Genomic DNA, 15,568 nt, shown 5'->3' on the forward strand with positions numbered 1-15,568 from the left:
AGAATTAAAGACAGGTCTTCTATTAGATCAGTCTAACTTTCGAATCAGTTACAATTTTTCAAGTAGGCCTACTGTGATAGAGGATAGACTGATCCTTTGTTATTATCAGAGTTATGGTAGACAACATTCAACTTAATTACTTACTGCCATGGCCATACATATCTAAGTAGATATTTAGCCGCACCAACAAAGCCCCTCCACCTCTCTTGATTCTCCGCGTCCTCCTCGGTTGCTCCAATTCTCTCCATATCGGCCTTCACTTGACTCCACCATTTCCGTCGTGGTCTTCCTCTCGGTCGTCGTCCTTCTGGATTTCTTTTCAACACTTGATTGAGATTGCTGTCCTCTTTTCTTCTCAAAACATGCCCAGCCCATCTAATCCTTCTACACTTGAACTCGCATACTACATGTGGCTCCCTATAAAGGTCTCGAAGTTCTCTGTTGTGTCGCTTCCTCCACTCTCCTCCCTCATGCCTGTTACCTTTTCCTACTAAAATCATGTTAGTTAAAACATTGATATTCCCCTTTTTTCTACTGTGACTTAGTGACTATGGACATGAATGTTCAACTTACTCAGAGATTGCAGCGCGCTCAGAATTACTGTGTGCGCTTCATCTTTGGTTTACGACGTGACGAACATATTACTCAATACTTTGGACAGCTCAAACTTCTAAGACTGCACGAATACAGGAGTCTCCATGCACTCATGTTCCTCTTCAAACTCTTGAAATCTCGGTCTCCCAATTACTTGGCAGCGGGGTTTCGCTTCATGGGTGATGTTGGCAGGGGTGGGACGCGTCATGGAGCTTGCTCATTGTCCGTTCCAATTCACAGAACTGAGCTATATAATAAGTCATTCCATGTTAGTGCGATTAGATTATGGAACTCACTGCCAGCTCATATTAGGCTGCTCGACAGTCAACGCCGGTTCAGTGCGGCTGTCGTGGCCTGGATCAGGGGGGAGGGCTTAACTAGGTGGTTTTACTCTATGTTCTTTAGAGGTGTAAGTGTGATTGTGTGTGTGTGTGTGTGTGTGTGTGTGAATGTTTTGTGTGATTGAGATTTATTCACTATTAAGATTTCTTGCTTTTAGTTTTCTCTTTTTTTCCTCTTAATTTATTCAATTTGTAGCAAATTGATTATTAGTTTCCTTATAATTTTTAATTATCATTTAATTTCAAATTGTAATGTATATTATTATTTTTATGTAACTCATCATCGTGGGTTAAATGGAAGAGGGGGCTTCTATTGCCTCAATTTCGCCCACATCACTTTTATTGTAAAGTGTAAATAAAAGTCATTTATCTATCTATCATGTATAGGTCCCTAGATTTTTCTAAGGACCTAGACAACATTCGAGTATAGACAAAATCCATAAAAAAAACTGAAGTCATTGAAAATTGAAGAAAAAAATCTGATCAGGTGGGGAATTCAACTTCCTTATTATCTTCAAAATGTTACTCAAATTGGCGATCTTTTCACGTATATATTTAGAAATTATTATTTTTCTACAAATATGAATTGAGTAATTAACTCATCCCAGGTTGAAATGAAAAAATAGGTTCACGACGTTTGTAAGATGATATTAGTATAATAGTTGATGATATACAGTATCTTAATTATTGTTGACAATTACTTCACATCTCAATTACTTCTATTTCTATCTCTCAATTAGTTTACACTTTTATGATGATAAATAGTCAGAAAAGATGACTAGTGCTATGTTTCAGTGTTCTTGAACGTGCAGGGTACAGATTTGTATTGTCTCAGATCTCAGAAATGAGACATTAGTTTTGTTAGTTTAAGTTCTATGCTCTATTTTTTATTATTCCTATAATCTCAAATTTGATTATTTTAGTTTCGGAGGCTTGTACATTTTCGAGATTCTTGGTGCTGGGACCAAAGCTAGTAATCATCATTTCAATAAATCAATGGTAAAGACAGCAGTGAAGTTTTGTCACTTATCAGCCTATTAAAAATATTTTTAGTGAACAGTAAAGTGATTTTTTGTAAATATTTACTAGATTATTGATATAGATTTAAAATTGTATAAAACTTATTGGAAGACTATCCAAAGGAAGGACATAAAACTTATTAAAGTCTTAAAAATGAATAATCAACTCTATTCTATTCGATTATTTATCACATTCTAATATTAACTTATTACAAATAAATATGTAACTATTGCAACCGTACCTATTCCATATTTTTGTGTTGAAGAATAGGCTATACAGTAGTATATCATAATAAAAATGCTTTAAGGTAAATCAACCAATTGAGTTCATTTGAAATTCGTTGCTTCAAATTTTTCTTGAGGAGCTTATATTTCAAGTTATATAAAAAAACTTATGCGTCAAACTTATATTTTTATATTCAAGATTCAACCATTTTCAAAGAAGTTATTCGAGAGCTATAAATATTGCAATTTCCATTTGCATAGTAGTTCATTTCTGCTGTCACATATTTATTCAAATTGACCCTCCACTTATTATTTCCAGGAATGCCATTGATGGAGGTATGCTACCGAGATGATCCAAATCTCAATAAGTGCATAAAAGATATAATACAACACCTAGTCCCAAATGTGAAATCAGGTATGATTGCCATAATACATGCTGTTTTATTATTTTGTAAATCACTATAAATTATCAAACGATTCACGTTTAAAACTGATTGATAAATATTTTTCCTATTGCAAATATTTAAAATCTGTGAACCTCACTTAACACTGATATTTAATCAAGTAGCATATTTTATCTATCTACCTTGCTTTGATAGAGCTACTTGAGGATTTAAGGCTGTGCAAAGGCTAAAATTGAACTTTCTACTGGTGATATTTTTCAAAGCTTTTGATCAAGCTATCAAAATTAAAAAGTTTTCTCACGAAAACTTTTTTTTGATCGTTACTTTTTGAGATATGAGCGCCTAAAGTTCAAATTTTTGTGCCAGAACATTTCAAGTTTGGTGAAAGATAAAACCATGATATTTTAAGGATATATTCTTCATTATATTGTTGATCTAATAAAACAAACATCTTCTGAAAATATCAATTTTTGATAAAGTTATTCAATTTACCGAAAATAACTCGACTAAAAGTTATTTCTGGTCATTTTTAGAAAATTGACTTTATCAAAAATTTATATTTTCAGAAAATTTTTGTTTTATTAGATCAACAATACCATGGAGAATCTATCCTTAAAATCTCATGGTTTTATCTTTCACCGAACTTAAAATGTTCTGGCACAAAAATTTGAACTTTAGGCGCTCATATCTCAAAAAGTAATGATCGAAAAAAATGTTTTCCTGAGAAAACTTTTCAATTTTGATAGCTTGAGAGTATACAAATCGAAAAACTTTGAAAAATATCACCAGTAGAAAGTTTATTTTTAGCCTTTGCACAACATTAATTATAGAGAATTGCTAGTTCCTTTATTATATTTTGCCCCAGTGTATTATATTCCACTATATTGTAGTATTTCATTTTAATGTTTAAAATGAAATAATAATGATAAGGATCTTGCAATTCTTTACATTCGAACACAATTGGAGGTACCTATCATTAGTTCAATATATTACTGATTCAAATCTCTTGTCAATTTATCAAGCAATATTAATTTTTATTTGACAATTTTTGAGCTTGAATACAATAATCATTACCGGTACCTTACTAGGCAAATTTTCTGTCAAGTCCTAAAGCATTTCCTTTGTTAAATTCACATTGAGAAGGCAATTATTGCATTCTTGGCCAATTTTCTCTTAAATCCTAAAACATTTTCCTTCGCAATTTTCACATTGCAAAGCCAATTATTGTATTATTCCCATACATATAGACCTACAGAGTTCCCATAGTCACTTTTATATTTTTTGTTGAAATATAAAAGCGTTCTGAATGATATTTTTATTCTACTTCAATACAGTATTCATGTTTGCAGTTTTAAATTTTTTAGATATTATGGTATTTAATAGGTATTCCTGAATTGGGACTGCCATCATTAGACCCCATGGAGATGGATGACATGGAGTTCACATACAAGAGCAGCATGGTTAGTGGGGATACCAAGGTCAAGGATGTCAAGATTTACAAATTATCAAACATCAAAGTTGTGGATGCCAGGTAATTCATTACAATAAATTACAAGTTTCTAGTCATTCATCTAAGTATTAAAAAATAAAATTGAAACCACTACCACCAGTCTCTAGTATCCTCTTATTTATTGATATGTCCAAAGCTCCGCCAATTTATGTAGATTCATAACAATATTATCTATAGTTATTCCAAATTGTTCTTTCCTTATACGTTATATCATATACAGTAATAATTATTTTCTTGGTTTATTATATTATGTAAATTCATCTAAAACTTTGCTGTATTGTAAGCTATTGTATATAAGTGCATAAGCCAGAATATATATTAATCTACAAAAATGAAGTATAGGTACTCAATCAATCTTTTTTTTTATTTAGTTAAAATCAATGGTACATGGTTTTTAATCTTTGTTGCTAGGTTCTTTTGAAGATTTCTTTCATTGCGGTTATATATTGCTAGTGTAGAGAATATTAATTAGCCCTTCCAATATTTTAATCAGAATATATTTATTTCAAATATAAAACTGAACGAAGAAAGAAAAAGCTGCTCATGCTACGTCAATTTTTTGTTTTTAACAAAGCTGTTCAGTGTTCATCTTTATTCTGAGTAATAAAATTCCACTAGCAATAAAAATGGGATTTAAACACACCAATAAATTGTTATTTGTTGAATTCTAATAAGATGAATGATTTTTTTTCTATAGGGCAAAAGTCAATGATCCCACCAAGCTTATTTTGGAATTTGAAGCTCACTACGATCGCTTGGAATCTATTGGCAAATATGAATTAGTGGGAAATATAGCCAGGATACCCATCAATACACAAGGACTTTTCAACCTTACTCTTTGTAAGTAAAAAAACAATCAAATAGAATATTTTTCTATTTTGGCAAAATTGAAATATTATCCTTTACAAGAAAAAGTAATCAAATAATTACAAGATAACATTTTTGATAATCAGAACCAACTACCCGCAACAGATTCCATTCTTCATAGATAAGCAAAACTGTATTTTATAGCCTAATAAAAGTAAAGATAGAAAATTTAATTCATTCATTGGATTCACATTCCAAATTCACGAAGAACATGGCTACGGTACTTTCTATAATACAATGATAATAATAGGGAAAAGGTGTGATTTATTATTTTAATTTAACTAGTCTCGTTATCTGCCATTGAAAAATAAAATTATTCCAAAATCAGATCTATGAAAATCTAATCTAATCTCTCTCTCCAAAATTAGTTGATGCTCTTGAAGTTTTGTGCTCTGTTTAGTAGGCCTACTAGTATATCTAGTCTAATATATTCTATCAAGTGAACTTTTTATTCAACCCTTTCCAAAGTCATGAATGCCTTCAGACATATTTTATTTTCAATATTATTGTTTTGAGTATTTTTTATTTATTTATTTGTTTCTGCTGAGGGTGATGCTCACATGAGCTTTAGGCTTTTGCGTGGGTAATGAGACAGATGATGAAGAGAGATGAGTTGACCTACAGCTTGATGAGCTTGAGGTGGGTTCCGAACCCTCTCCAAGAGGAAGGAGAGGGAGAGAAAGGAAGAGAGGGTTCACTTCAAGAGGTCACCCTTACAACAGGAATAACAGGCGCATGGATCTTAACTTATCTTCAGGGTCAGTTATTATTGTTTGATTGGAGAAACAGCAGAAGAATGTGATATATTAGAAGTGTGATAATGTGAATATAAGCAAAGGTGATGAAAATAATCTATTCCTCCAATCTACATCTAATACTAGTAGTTCTGTGAACAGTAGACCTCACGCAGTATTCTCATCCACAAGTACCAGATGTCAACTGTTTTAAATGTTAACAAACTCAGTTCACGTTTGAATTTGTATTCCATATGATATAATTCATCCAGTTCCGTGATGATCTTTCTATCTGATAAAAATTGATTTTTTAGAATCAAAAATATTATAGTTCTCCAGCGTTCATTTGTTTATTTTTATTCACCTATTAAATTAGTTTTTTCGGATGCGAGAATATTGATACTGATGGGCACGCATAATAATACCATGACTGCAAACAAAATATTGAAACCAAAGACCTCAAAGCTGCGATTAGACCAAATTTATTTAAAAAAATGTTAATAACTCAATCCTTTTAGATTATATTAGATTGAACATAACTTATCATACACATGATAAACATATGTGTTTGTCAACTTTTGTTCAATCTAATAGAATCTATAAGGATTAAGTTATAACCATTTTGTTAATAACTTTGGTGTAAACCCAGCTTAACACGTTGACTGCCAAACAATTTTTCATGACACTTCCATTCATGCCACAGCATTTTTTTCTCAATTTCTTAATTTATTCCTTTGAATTTAGCTTTTTCCACATTCAAATTTTGCTAAAATGATAAAATTCACCAATTTCATCAAAAAAAGTGTGGGACACTTTTGGTGCACATGGCCTGATAGACTGATTGGTACACTCCAAAGCCATGTGTACCAAAATTGTGCCACACATTGTATAGTAGAATAATATTGGAATTTGATCTGTTACTACCTCAGAATTGAATGTATTTTATTTTATTTAAATCAGTGATTGATTAAGATAAATAGGCAAATGAATAATAAATATAATTGTTACTAAGTCAAGTCATAATTCATTTTGGAAATCCATCACAAAATTGATTCTGCTAGGTAGTGTAAATGAAGTGAGAAATTAGACTCAAAATAGCTTGAAACATTATAATTATGGAATTTTTATGCTACAAAAAATATATAAAAAAGTGATAAATGTAAAAAAATGTATGAAAATAATTTATTAAAGAAAGAAAAAATCAAGTGAATAAAATATATGGAAACGTCTATGCATATTCAAATGTTTGATTTGTGCAGTTTAAAAAACAGTCTTTGCACATTGTTTGATTGCAAATGTTGCATTTTGATGCAACTCTTTTTGTCTTGTTCACAGCAACCGCTCTCCCGAAAGTAGTCGTTATATTGTTGTAGCAGCTTTTGCAGCGTCCTCTTGTGGTTGCTATGAGTTTGTGGGTTGCAGTAGATTGAGGTGGTATTGGTTCAGGATTTTCTTCTGCTATTCCTCCTCTGTGTTGCAGCCACTGATCAAGCCAGCTGTTGACGATTGCCTCCTTGAAATCCGTTGAATTTATTTTTTTTGTCACTGTCTTGTAAATTGACCATGCATTTACACAAGATGTGTTTATGAGCAGGTCGAATACAATTTTCACATACCATTTTACACTCTTCCTGAGGCAACCAGAGTGATATGCACTCATTTGGTCCGATAGGTCAATAAAATACTTTCCTTGATTATAGTCTACTACAATCTGTGGCTTGGTAGTCTCCTTCCCATTCTTCACTGTTGTCACCAAGTCATCAACATGCTTTGTGCTGAGCATGAGTACTTTTCTTCTATCCTTCCACTTCAAAACAACCACATTCTTATCATTTTTTTGGGCCACAACTTCACCTTTCCTCAATTTTTTATCAATCACATTTTTGGGATTGAACTTACGATTTTTTCTCAATGTTCCCACAACATGACTTTCATTTTGGAGTAGGGTTTCAGCTAGTTTAACACTGGTATACCAGTTATCGATATAAATTGTCCTTCCAAAGTTCAAATAAGGGGCACTCAACTCTAATACCACTTTTGAAGAGACTTCTAATCCTGGTGTTGCCTCTTTTCCAGCATATATTTTGTATGCTATTGTGTAGCAATCTTTCACACATAGCTTGAAGATTTTAATTCCATAAGCATGTGCTTTGGATTTGTTGTATTGGCGAAATATGATTCGCCCTCTAAATGGTACCATACTTTCATCTATGCACATGGATCTTTCTGGGGTCATAACAAGAGTGAAATTTTCAGACACCAAATCAATCAGACCCTGGATTTTATGCAAACGATAACCTACTGGAGCTTCATCATTGTTAGCACAGTGGAAGTTTGACATCAACAATTCAAACCCATTACGAGACAAGTATTTGGGTAGCACAGATATAAATTTGCCTTTTGTCCTCCAATAATGTCCTATGGTTGGCATTTTATTTAGTCCCATAAACATCACAAACACTTCATCTCATGCCTGTTTGTGTCTGTCCATTTCCTTATCCTAGCATACTTGTTAAGGCCTGGTTTAGCTTTACGAGCATTGGCATACCTATTAGTTTCACACACAACAAATCAGTATCATCTATAAATAGTTCAAGGAAATCTTTTGGTTCACAGTTCATTATTGTTTCAATCATATCACTATTTACACCTACATCTTCATTGTTTGGGTTGTAAACAAATTTCGTAAGATGATTTGACTCACCCACAGGGCCCCAAACACCCCTCTGTTGTCCCCTGTCTTCTTCTGCACGAGGTTCTTTGTTATTGACAATCAAATGTCCATCCTGTACAACTCTTCAACTTCCATGTCATGATCTGAATGTGCACAAAGTTCATTGTCAATCAAATGTCCATCTTGTTCAACTTTGATGTCATGATCTGAATCACTAAATGCACTATTGTCAGGTTCATAAGCAGGATCATTATCACTGTCATAATCTAAGTCGAAATCTTCGTCTTCATCTTCACTGTTATTCAATATTCTGTACAGTTCTTCATCGGTAATTGAATTATCCATCTTTTCTAGGCTATTATTTACACAAAAAAACTTTACATAAAAAATCAGATAAGTTAATAAGTTCACTATAACACAAAATTATTCCATCTTTTCTAGGCTATTATTTACACAAAAAACTTTACATAAAACATCAGATAAGTTAATAAGTTCACTAAAACACAAAATTATATTACTATTCAATCACATAACTTCATTCAATGTTAACATAACCGTAAAACATTTTGCATTTTGCTCAAGAAAGACAATGCCATGTGTCATGCCAGGGCAATTGGTCAATGCCTTTCAAATTATGCATTATATGTAATTATATTCACAAGAAAAAGGCTATAAATATGATGAGTGTTTAATATCAACAATGAGAACAAATATTTGAAATAAAAAATCCAAGTTTTAAAGAAAAATAGCATGGATTATAATTTTTCTTCAAAAATCATATAATAATTGCAACATAACCTAATAGCACAGGCTAAGCGCATTTTGTTACTCTCTGAGGCCATGACTATCGATTCATATGGAGAAAACCAATGAAATGTGGACCATTTTTATACCACGCAGCTTTACACATAAGATAGTCATGTGTTCAGTTTTTGGTACACACGGCATGGTGGTAAAGTTCACTGTGGCACAAACATGGTACACATGGCAGTCAACGTGATGCATACCTCTTTAATGTCTTTGATTGAAACTATAGACCTTACTAGACGTCAGGCTCGCTTCGCTCGCCATATACGTCTAGCCAGGGGGCTCCGCCCCCTGGACCCCCGACTAGATCGTCCAAGAATGAGATCAGCTGGCTCGCTTCGCTCGCCTGCATTTTTCATTTGAGCATTTTTATCATATGTTAGGACAATCCAGTCGGGGGTTCAGACTAAACGTCTGGCTAAACGGATATGGCGAGCGAAGCGAGCCTGACGGCTAGTAATATAATATTCCCAGGATTGAAGTAGCAGTGCCCAATCAATTATTTTTCCGCCATAAATGCATTTAAATCTTCAACTTGGTGCCAACCTAACAAAGTCAACTCAACTTAATACCAACCTGACAAAATTATTAATTTAGTTGCCAGTTAACAACTGTTTCGAAGAGGTACTCTATCTAGATTATAGTTCTATAGTAACATATGATATGGAAATTTCAATTATAATTAAGAGATTGGGAGGAAAAGAAAATACATGCTAAAAGACGAACTTTAAACCCTTAAAAACAACCTTAGAGTTAAAATATTGCCAAAAGATTTCTTAGTGCGCCTCTAAAGGGCCAACTGAACATACCTACCAAATTTGAACGTTTTTGGTCCGGTAGATTTTTAGTTATGCGAGTGAGTGAGTGAGTGAGTCAGTCAGTCAGTCAGTCAGTCAGTCAGTGAGTGCCATTTCGCTTTTATATTATACTAGCCGTCAGGCTCGCTTCGCTCGCCATATCCGTCTAGCCAGGGGGCTCCGCCCCCTGGATCCCCGACTGGATCGTCCAAGAATGAGATCAGCAGGCTCGCTTCGCTCGCCTGCATTTTACATTTGAGCATTTTTATCATATGTTAGGACAATCCAGTCGGGGGTCCAGACTAAACGTCTGGCTAAACGGATATGGCGAGCGAAGCGAGCCTGACGGCTAGTAATATATTCCCAGGATTGGAGTAGCAGTGCCCAATCAATTTTTCCGCGATAAATGCATTTAAATCTTCAACTTGGTGCCAACCTAACAAAGTCAACTCAACTTAATACCAACCTGACAAAATTATTAATTTAGTTGCCAGTTAACAACTGTTTCGAAGAGGTACTCTATCTAGATTATAGTTCTATAGTAACATATGATATGGAAATTTCAATTATAATTAAGAGATTGGGAGGAAAAGAAAATACATGCTAAAAGACGAACTTTAAACCCTTAAAACAACCCTTAGAGTTAAAATATTGCCAAAAGATTTCTTAGTGCGCCTCTAAAGGGCCAACTGAACATACCTACCAAATTTGAACGATTTTGGTCCGGTAGATTTTTAGTTATGCGAGTGAGTGAGTGAGTGAGTGAGTGAGTCAGTCAGTCAGTCAGTGCCATTTCGCTTTTATATATATAGATAGATAGATAGAAGATAGATATAGATACAAATAATAGACTGGCTTCTCCACACATCTGTGTAATCACTTGTCAGCTGATTTATGATAAATAATTCTATAGTCTGATTTTTACTTTCCTTGCCCTATTACCATAGGTAAGGAGAGTATTGCTTTCCGAAAAAAATTAAGGTACCCCAATTTCTAAATTTCTATACGTTTCAAGGTCCCCTGAGTCCAAAAAACTGGTTTTTGGGTATTGGACTGTATGTGTGTGTGTGTGTGTGTGTGTATGAGTGTATGTGCGTCTGTGTACACGATATCTCATCTCCCAATTAACGGAATGACTTGAAATTTGGAACTTAAGGTCCTTTCACTATGAGGATCCGACACGAACAATCTCGATCAAATGCAATTTAAGATGGCGGCTAAAATGTCGAAAATGTTGTCAAAAACAGGGTTTTTCGTGATTTTCTCGGAAACGGCTCCAACGATTTTGATCAAATTCATACCTAAAATAGTCATCGATAAGCTCTATCAACTGCCACAACTCCAATATCTGTAAAAATTTCAGGAGCTCCGCCCCATCAATGCAGATAGATTCCCAATTATCAGGCTTCAGATACAATTGAAACAAAAAAAATCAAGTGGAGTAGATTGAGCATGAAAATCTCTACAATTAATGTTCAGTAACATTTTCACCTAAAATTGAAAATAAGCTTTAAATTCGAGAAAATGTGATTATTCAATTGCAAATTATTGTTGATTCTATTAAATCATTCACTATGAAGAGATAGCAGACCTCATGATTATGTCTCCAGTGTTATTGCCCTGTCACCAGCTGGCTCAAATCTTTGAATAGTAGACTTGAGATGCGCGGGAACACTAGCGTCAGGTGATCAATTTTCATAACGGCAAGGAAAGTTGTGTGAGTGCGCCACATCATATTTTTTCAACTCAACTCGTTTGTATGAGGAGCATAATGTGCTTGAAACAAATAAATGTATTTATAATTTTTGCAGATGATGTAACATTCATGTACACAGTGAAAGGAGACCTGATCACAGGTCGGGACGGGGAGGAGTACATGGAGCTCAAGCACTTCCAGTATCTGCACAGCAACAAGGGAATTGGCAATCTCAAACTACATGCTACAAATCTTGTCGAAAAGAATGCCTTTCTAAGTGAGTTTTTATTCTTTTATTCTACAACGCCCATTTTTTTCTTCCTTGATTGTCAGCGAATATTGCGTTTTCAATTGTTTACTTGTATTATGTGTTAAGAGAGCAATTAATTTATTTATTCATTGTAAAAATACTACAATCATAATATAATTATGACATTGAAGGAAAAAATAGGCTGAGTCTGTTAATTGTGGGATATTATTCTTGTGCTCTCATATGTATCTCAAATAAATGAATAAATAAATTATCAAAATCATATATATTAGTCAGCCAATAAACTGTACCAACTACCGTACTCTTATTCACAATCCAGATGAATATTTATTCCATTTTTTCTATTTTTATTCATATGAATGTGTTTGATCGTGCAGTATTGAATAAACCTTCAATATAATTATCACATCAACTGTCTGTTGGCAAGTTAATGTCAAAATAATTTACAATTATCATTCTGATTAGTTGTTGATCTGTTTCTGATTGGTCGAAAGCAGTTAACCGTTACACCAATTTTAATTCTAGAAGAGCTGAACCACTTGAATATTTATTTATTCATTCAATGACACTCAAAACACAATTCATTAGAATGATTGAGGAAGGGCCAACAAGCACAGCCCAAAACTGTTCCTTCCCCGAATTTCGATTCATACACTAGTCCAAAAAGTTGGCTATGTTTCTTTCACTTTTGAATTTAAGTTCAATTGAAATAAAAACGCTCTACGCTGATCTTAAACCCATAATGGAATTTCTCTGTACTTTCTTTTCATACATTTCTTACAATAATTTACCATTTAATAACTTAAGCTGTGCTTCTGAAGAACCTACCGTCCATCATTATGTATCAACCTGCTTTCTATACAATCAAGCACCGTCTGTTTTGATACTTGGATTAATAAAGGATATTATTCGGAATCAATGCATTCAGGTAACAATATCATGACTACCATATTTTTCAATTTCTTCATTCAATTATTTTCTTAGGGGTGAAGCTAGGGTGCAACTACGGCCGGCCCTTTCCATAATTGACTCCAATGCGGTACCTTGTTTATTTACTAGGCGTATGGCACAACCCATATTACACACATAAGTAAATAAAATCTCATTTATCAAAAAAAGTGTTTTACATGTACCCACATTCTGAGTACTGAAAAATGCATTCACGCACAAATTTAAGTCTAGCAAGCCAAGTCCACCTTTTGTGGGACTATCCATTCCTGACTTAGGAGCCCAGTTATGTAGTAGGCGTTCGACAATTTCCGTTTTGATATTAACTGATTCTGTGAAAACGGCAATTGTAGTGCGTCCTCCGACATTGCCACACTCTCAACACTGGATGCATACCCACTAAATTGCCTAGTGTTCTCCAAAAGTAAATCTGGAATCCTCACAGAGAGAAAATGCTTCAGTCTACTCATGGTATATGCCATCTGGAGGTACAGATAGTCTACATCCCCCCACCTTTGTGAGTCACTTTGGACAGTAGGATCTCTCCTTTCCTCCCCAGAAATCCCATTCACATTCTGAACTACAACACAGACTGGACTAGCAAATGATGGTTATCACACAAACTTATGTTCTCCTCACCAAACAGAACACACGTCAAATAAATGGAGCACCTCCAATGGGTACATATTTTAACTTGAAATACGAATAACAATTTTATTATTTAATAATACGCTTCATTACAATAAAAGCAAGTTGAATACAAATTATACAATTCACATTATATATAAAATGGATAATACTCTCTATGATATGGATAAAATGTATCTACTCTTTCCATATTTTTAATTTAAAAAAATGATAATATATCAAACTATCCTATTCTGTTGCAGATATGTTTGCTATCAGATTCCTGAACCAATTCTGGAAGCCGATTTCGAGGGAACTGATTCCTATTATTGACCCAATGATTGATCGATTCACCACCAGATTTTTCAACAATATTTTCTTGAGGATACCATACAACATGCTGTTTCCACAATCAAGGGATTGGATGCCTGGTTATGACTGAAAATTTTATTATTTATATCTTTTGTTTCTACTAATTTATTTTTTCATTCTATGAATCACATAGAATAAATTACTATTCAGCTTATGAGAGCTCTATTTACCTCACTTGAACATGGAAAGCTGTTATAACTTCTACTGTTGATTTACTGATGGTCTTTATTCATAATGATCTATGAAAGATCATTTATTATTGGTCTTTATTCATAATGATGTATGCAAGATCATTTATTATTACTTATTTTCTATTCGAGTTTATTTGGCTAAATCAATTTCAAGCTTCCAACCTATTATTGGCTTTGCAATTGTATTATAATTTGAAGTTAATTACGACTTGTTTATTAATAATGTATTCAAATTGTAATCATAAATGAAGTATTCATAATCCATTCTAGGGAGACTAAATTATAAACATGAATTGATTTTTTAAATGATCGAGCGAATTCTCCCTTGACAGTTTCGTCAAATAATACAATATATTATAAAACTAGAAGTAAAGAATTAATTTTCTTAAATATGAGAACTGTTTCTTCTATCAAATTGATAGAGTTTTTTTTCTGTCCTCTTTCAATTTTTTACTGTTTGCTGTCCTCCTAGACTCATAGATATTGAATAAATTTTCAGAAAGATGTGTTAATTTGTTGTTAGTAAAATATCTTATTGTATTTCTTTTATACGTCTCATTTCAATTTTAAAATGTTTAAGCTCTGGAGCTTTTTACAGGAGTTTCTGCACCAAAATCTCGGATTTTCAGTTCCTTTTCCAGTTTTCTGTTATTTTCGCCATATAAAGCCATCGGACTTGGAAAGATCACTCTCGTCTTTTTTTTAGATTTTCAATAAAAATTCGAATAAAATGAAATAACTCTGATATCTTCTCGGAATTCTTCTCGGCACGTCAAGGCGGTTCAAAATCACTTATCATAATTCAAATTAGGTTGAAAAATGGAAAATATATCCTTCATTGTATACAATATAAATCTAACCTACATTTCCATATATATAAGAAAGGGCTGATTTCTCTATTCAAAGGTGCTTATTTTGGAAACCCCTAATTATAAAAAAATCTACATTGTAAATTGAATTTTAGAGCAGAATCTTTTCTTTCATGTGAAGTAAATAATTAACAAAATAGTAGGTTGTGCAACTAGTGCGCAAAGTGGCACTTTTCTGCACCGAGAGAAACGTTTACGCATGAGCCGTAGGTGAGTGCGGAATGGTTTCTTGAGTTCAGCAAAGGAACTTTGCACACGTATTTCACATTAAATGTTTCCTACAGTTACCATTAAATATGAAAAGTGAGTAATTGTTATGAGTAGAATGTCCTGTAATCCATCAAATGTTTGTCTGTTTGATTTTGTAATTAATAAAAAAATTAATTAATAATTGAATTAATTCAATCGATTTGAGAATTTAATGAATTTCAAATCATTTCTAATTTTTAAATCTTTACATTTTTGAATTTTCAAATTGAAATATTTAAATTTTTAATCTTTTGATTTTAATTTTTTTTTCTATCCATTTTTTCGTTGTCATCTGAGTCTATACTATTTCAATTCATTCAGGCGAACGGGTTAGAGTCAGGAAAACTACAATAAGTTTTTGCCATGCCTGATT

The 15,568-nt window shown here is 33.2% G+C and overlaps 1 protein-coding gene across 1 annotated transcript; it reads left to right on the forward strand.

Moving 5' to 3' along the window:
• Nucleotides 1–1,885: 1,885 nt before the first annotated feature.
• On the forward strand, nucleotides 1,886–15,278 carry LOC111047114 (circadian clock-controlled protein daywake). Its single transcript, XM_039434374.1, has 5 exons — nucleotides 1,886–2,594; nucleotides 3,967–4,114; nucleotides 4,791–4,933; nucleotides 11,784–11,945; nucleotides 13,778–15,278. The coding sequence occupies exons 1-5, from the start codon at nucleotides 2,501–2,503 to the stop codon at nucleotides 13,954–13,956; spliced, it is 726 nt and encodes a 241-aa protein (XP_039290308.1). The 5' UTR covers nucleotides 1,886–2,500; the 3' UTR covers nucleotides 13,957–15,278.
• The last annotated feature ends 290 nt before the right edge of the window (nucleotides 15,279–15,568 follow it).

This window comes from Nilaparvata lugens, chromosome 8, assembly GCF_014356525.2.
Source record: "Nilaparvata lugens isolate BPH chromosome 8, ASM1435652v1, whole genome shotgun sequence".
In the NCBI taxonomy this organism is placed as follows: domain Eukaryota; kingdom Metazoa; phylum Arthropoda; class Insecta; order Hemiptera; family Delphacidae; genus Nilaparvata; species Nilaparvata lugens.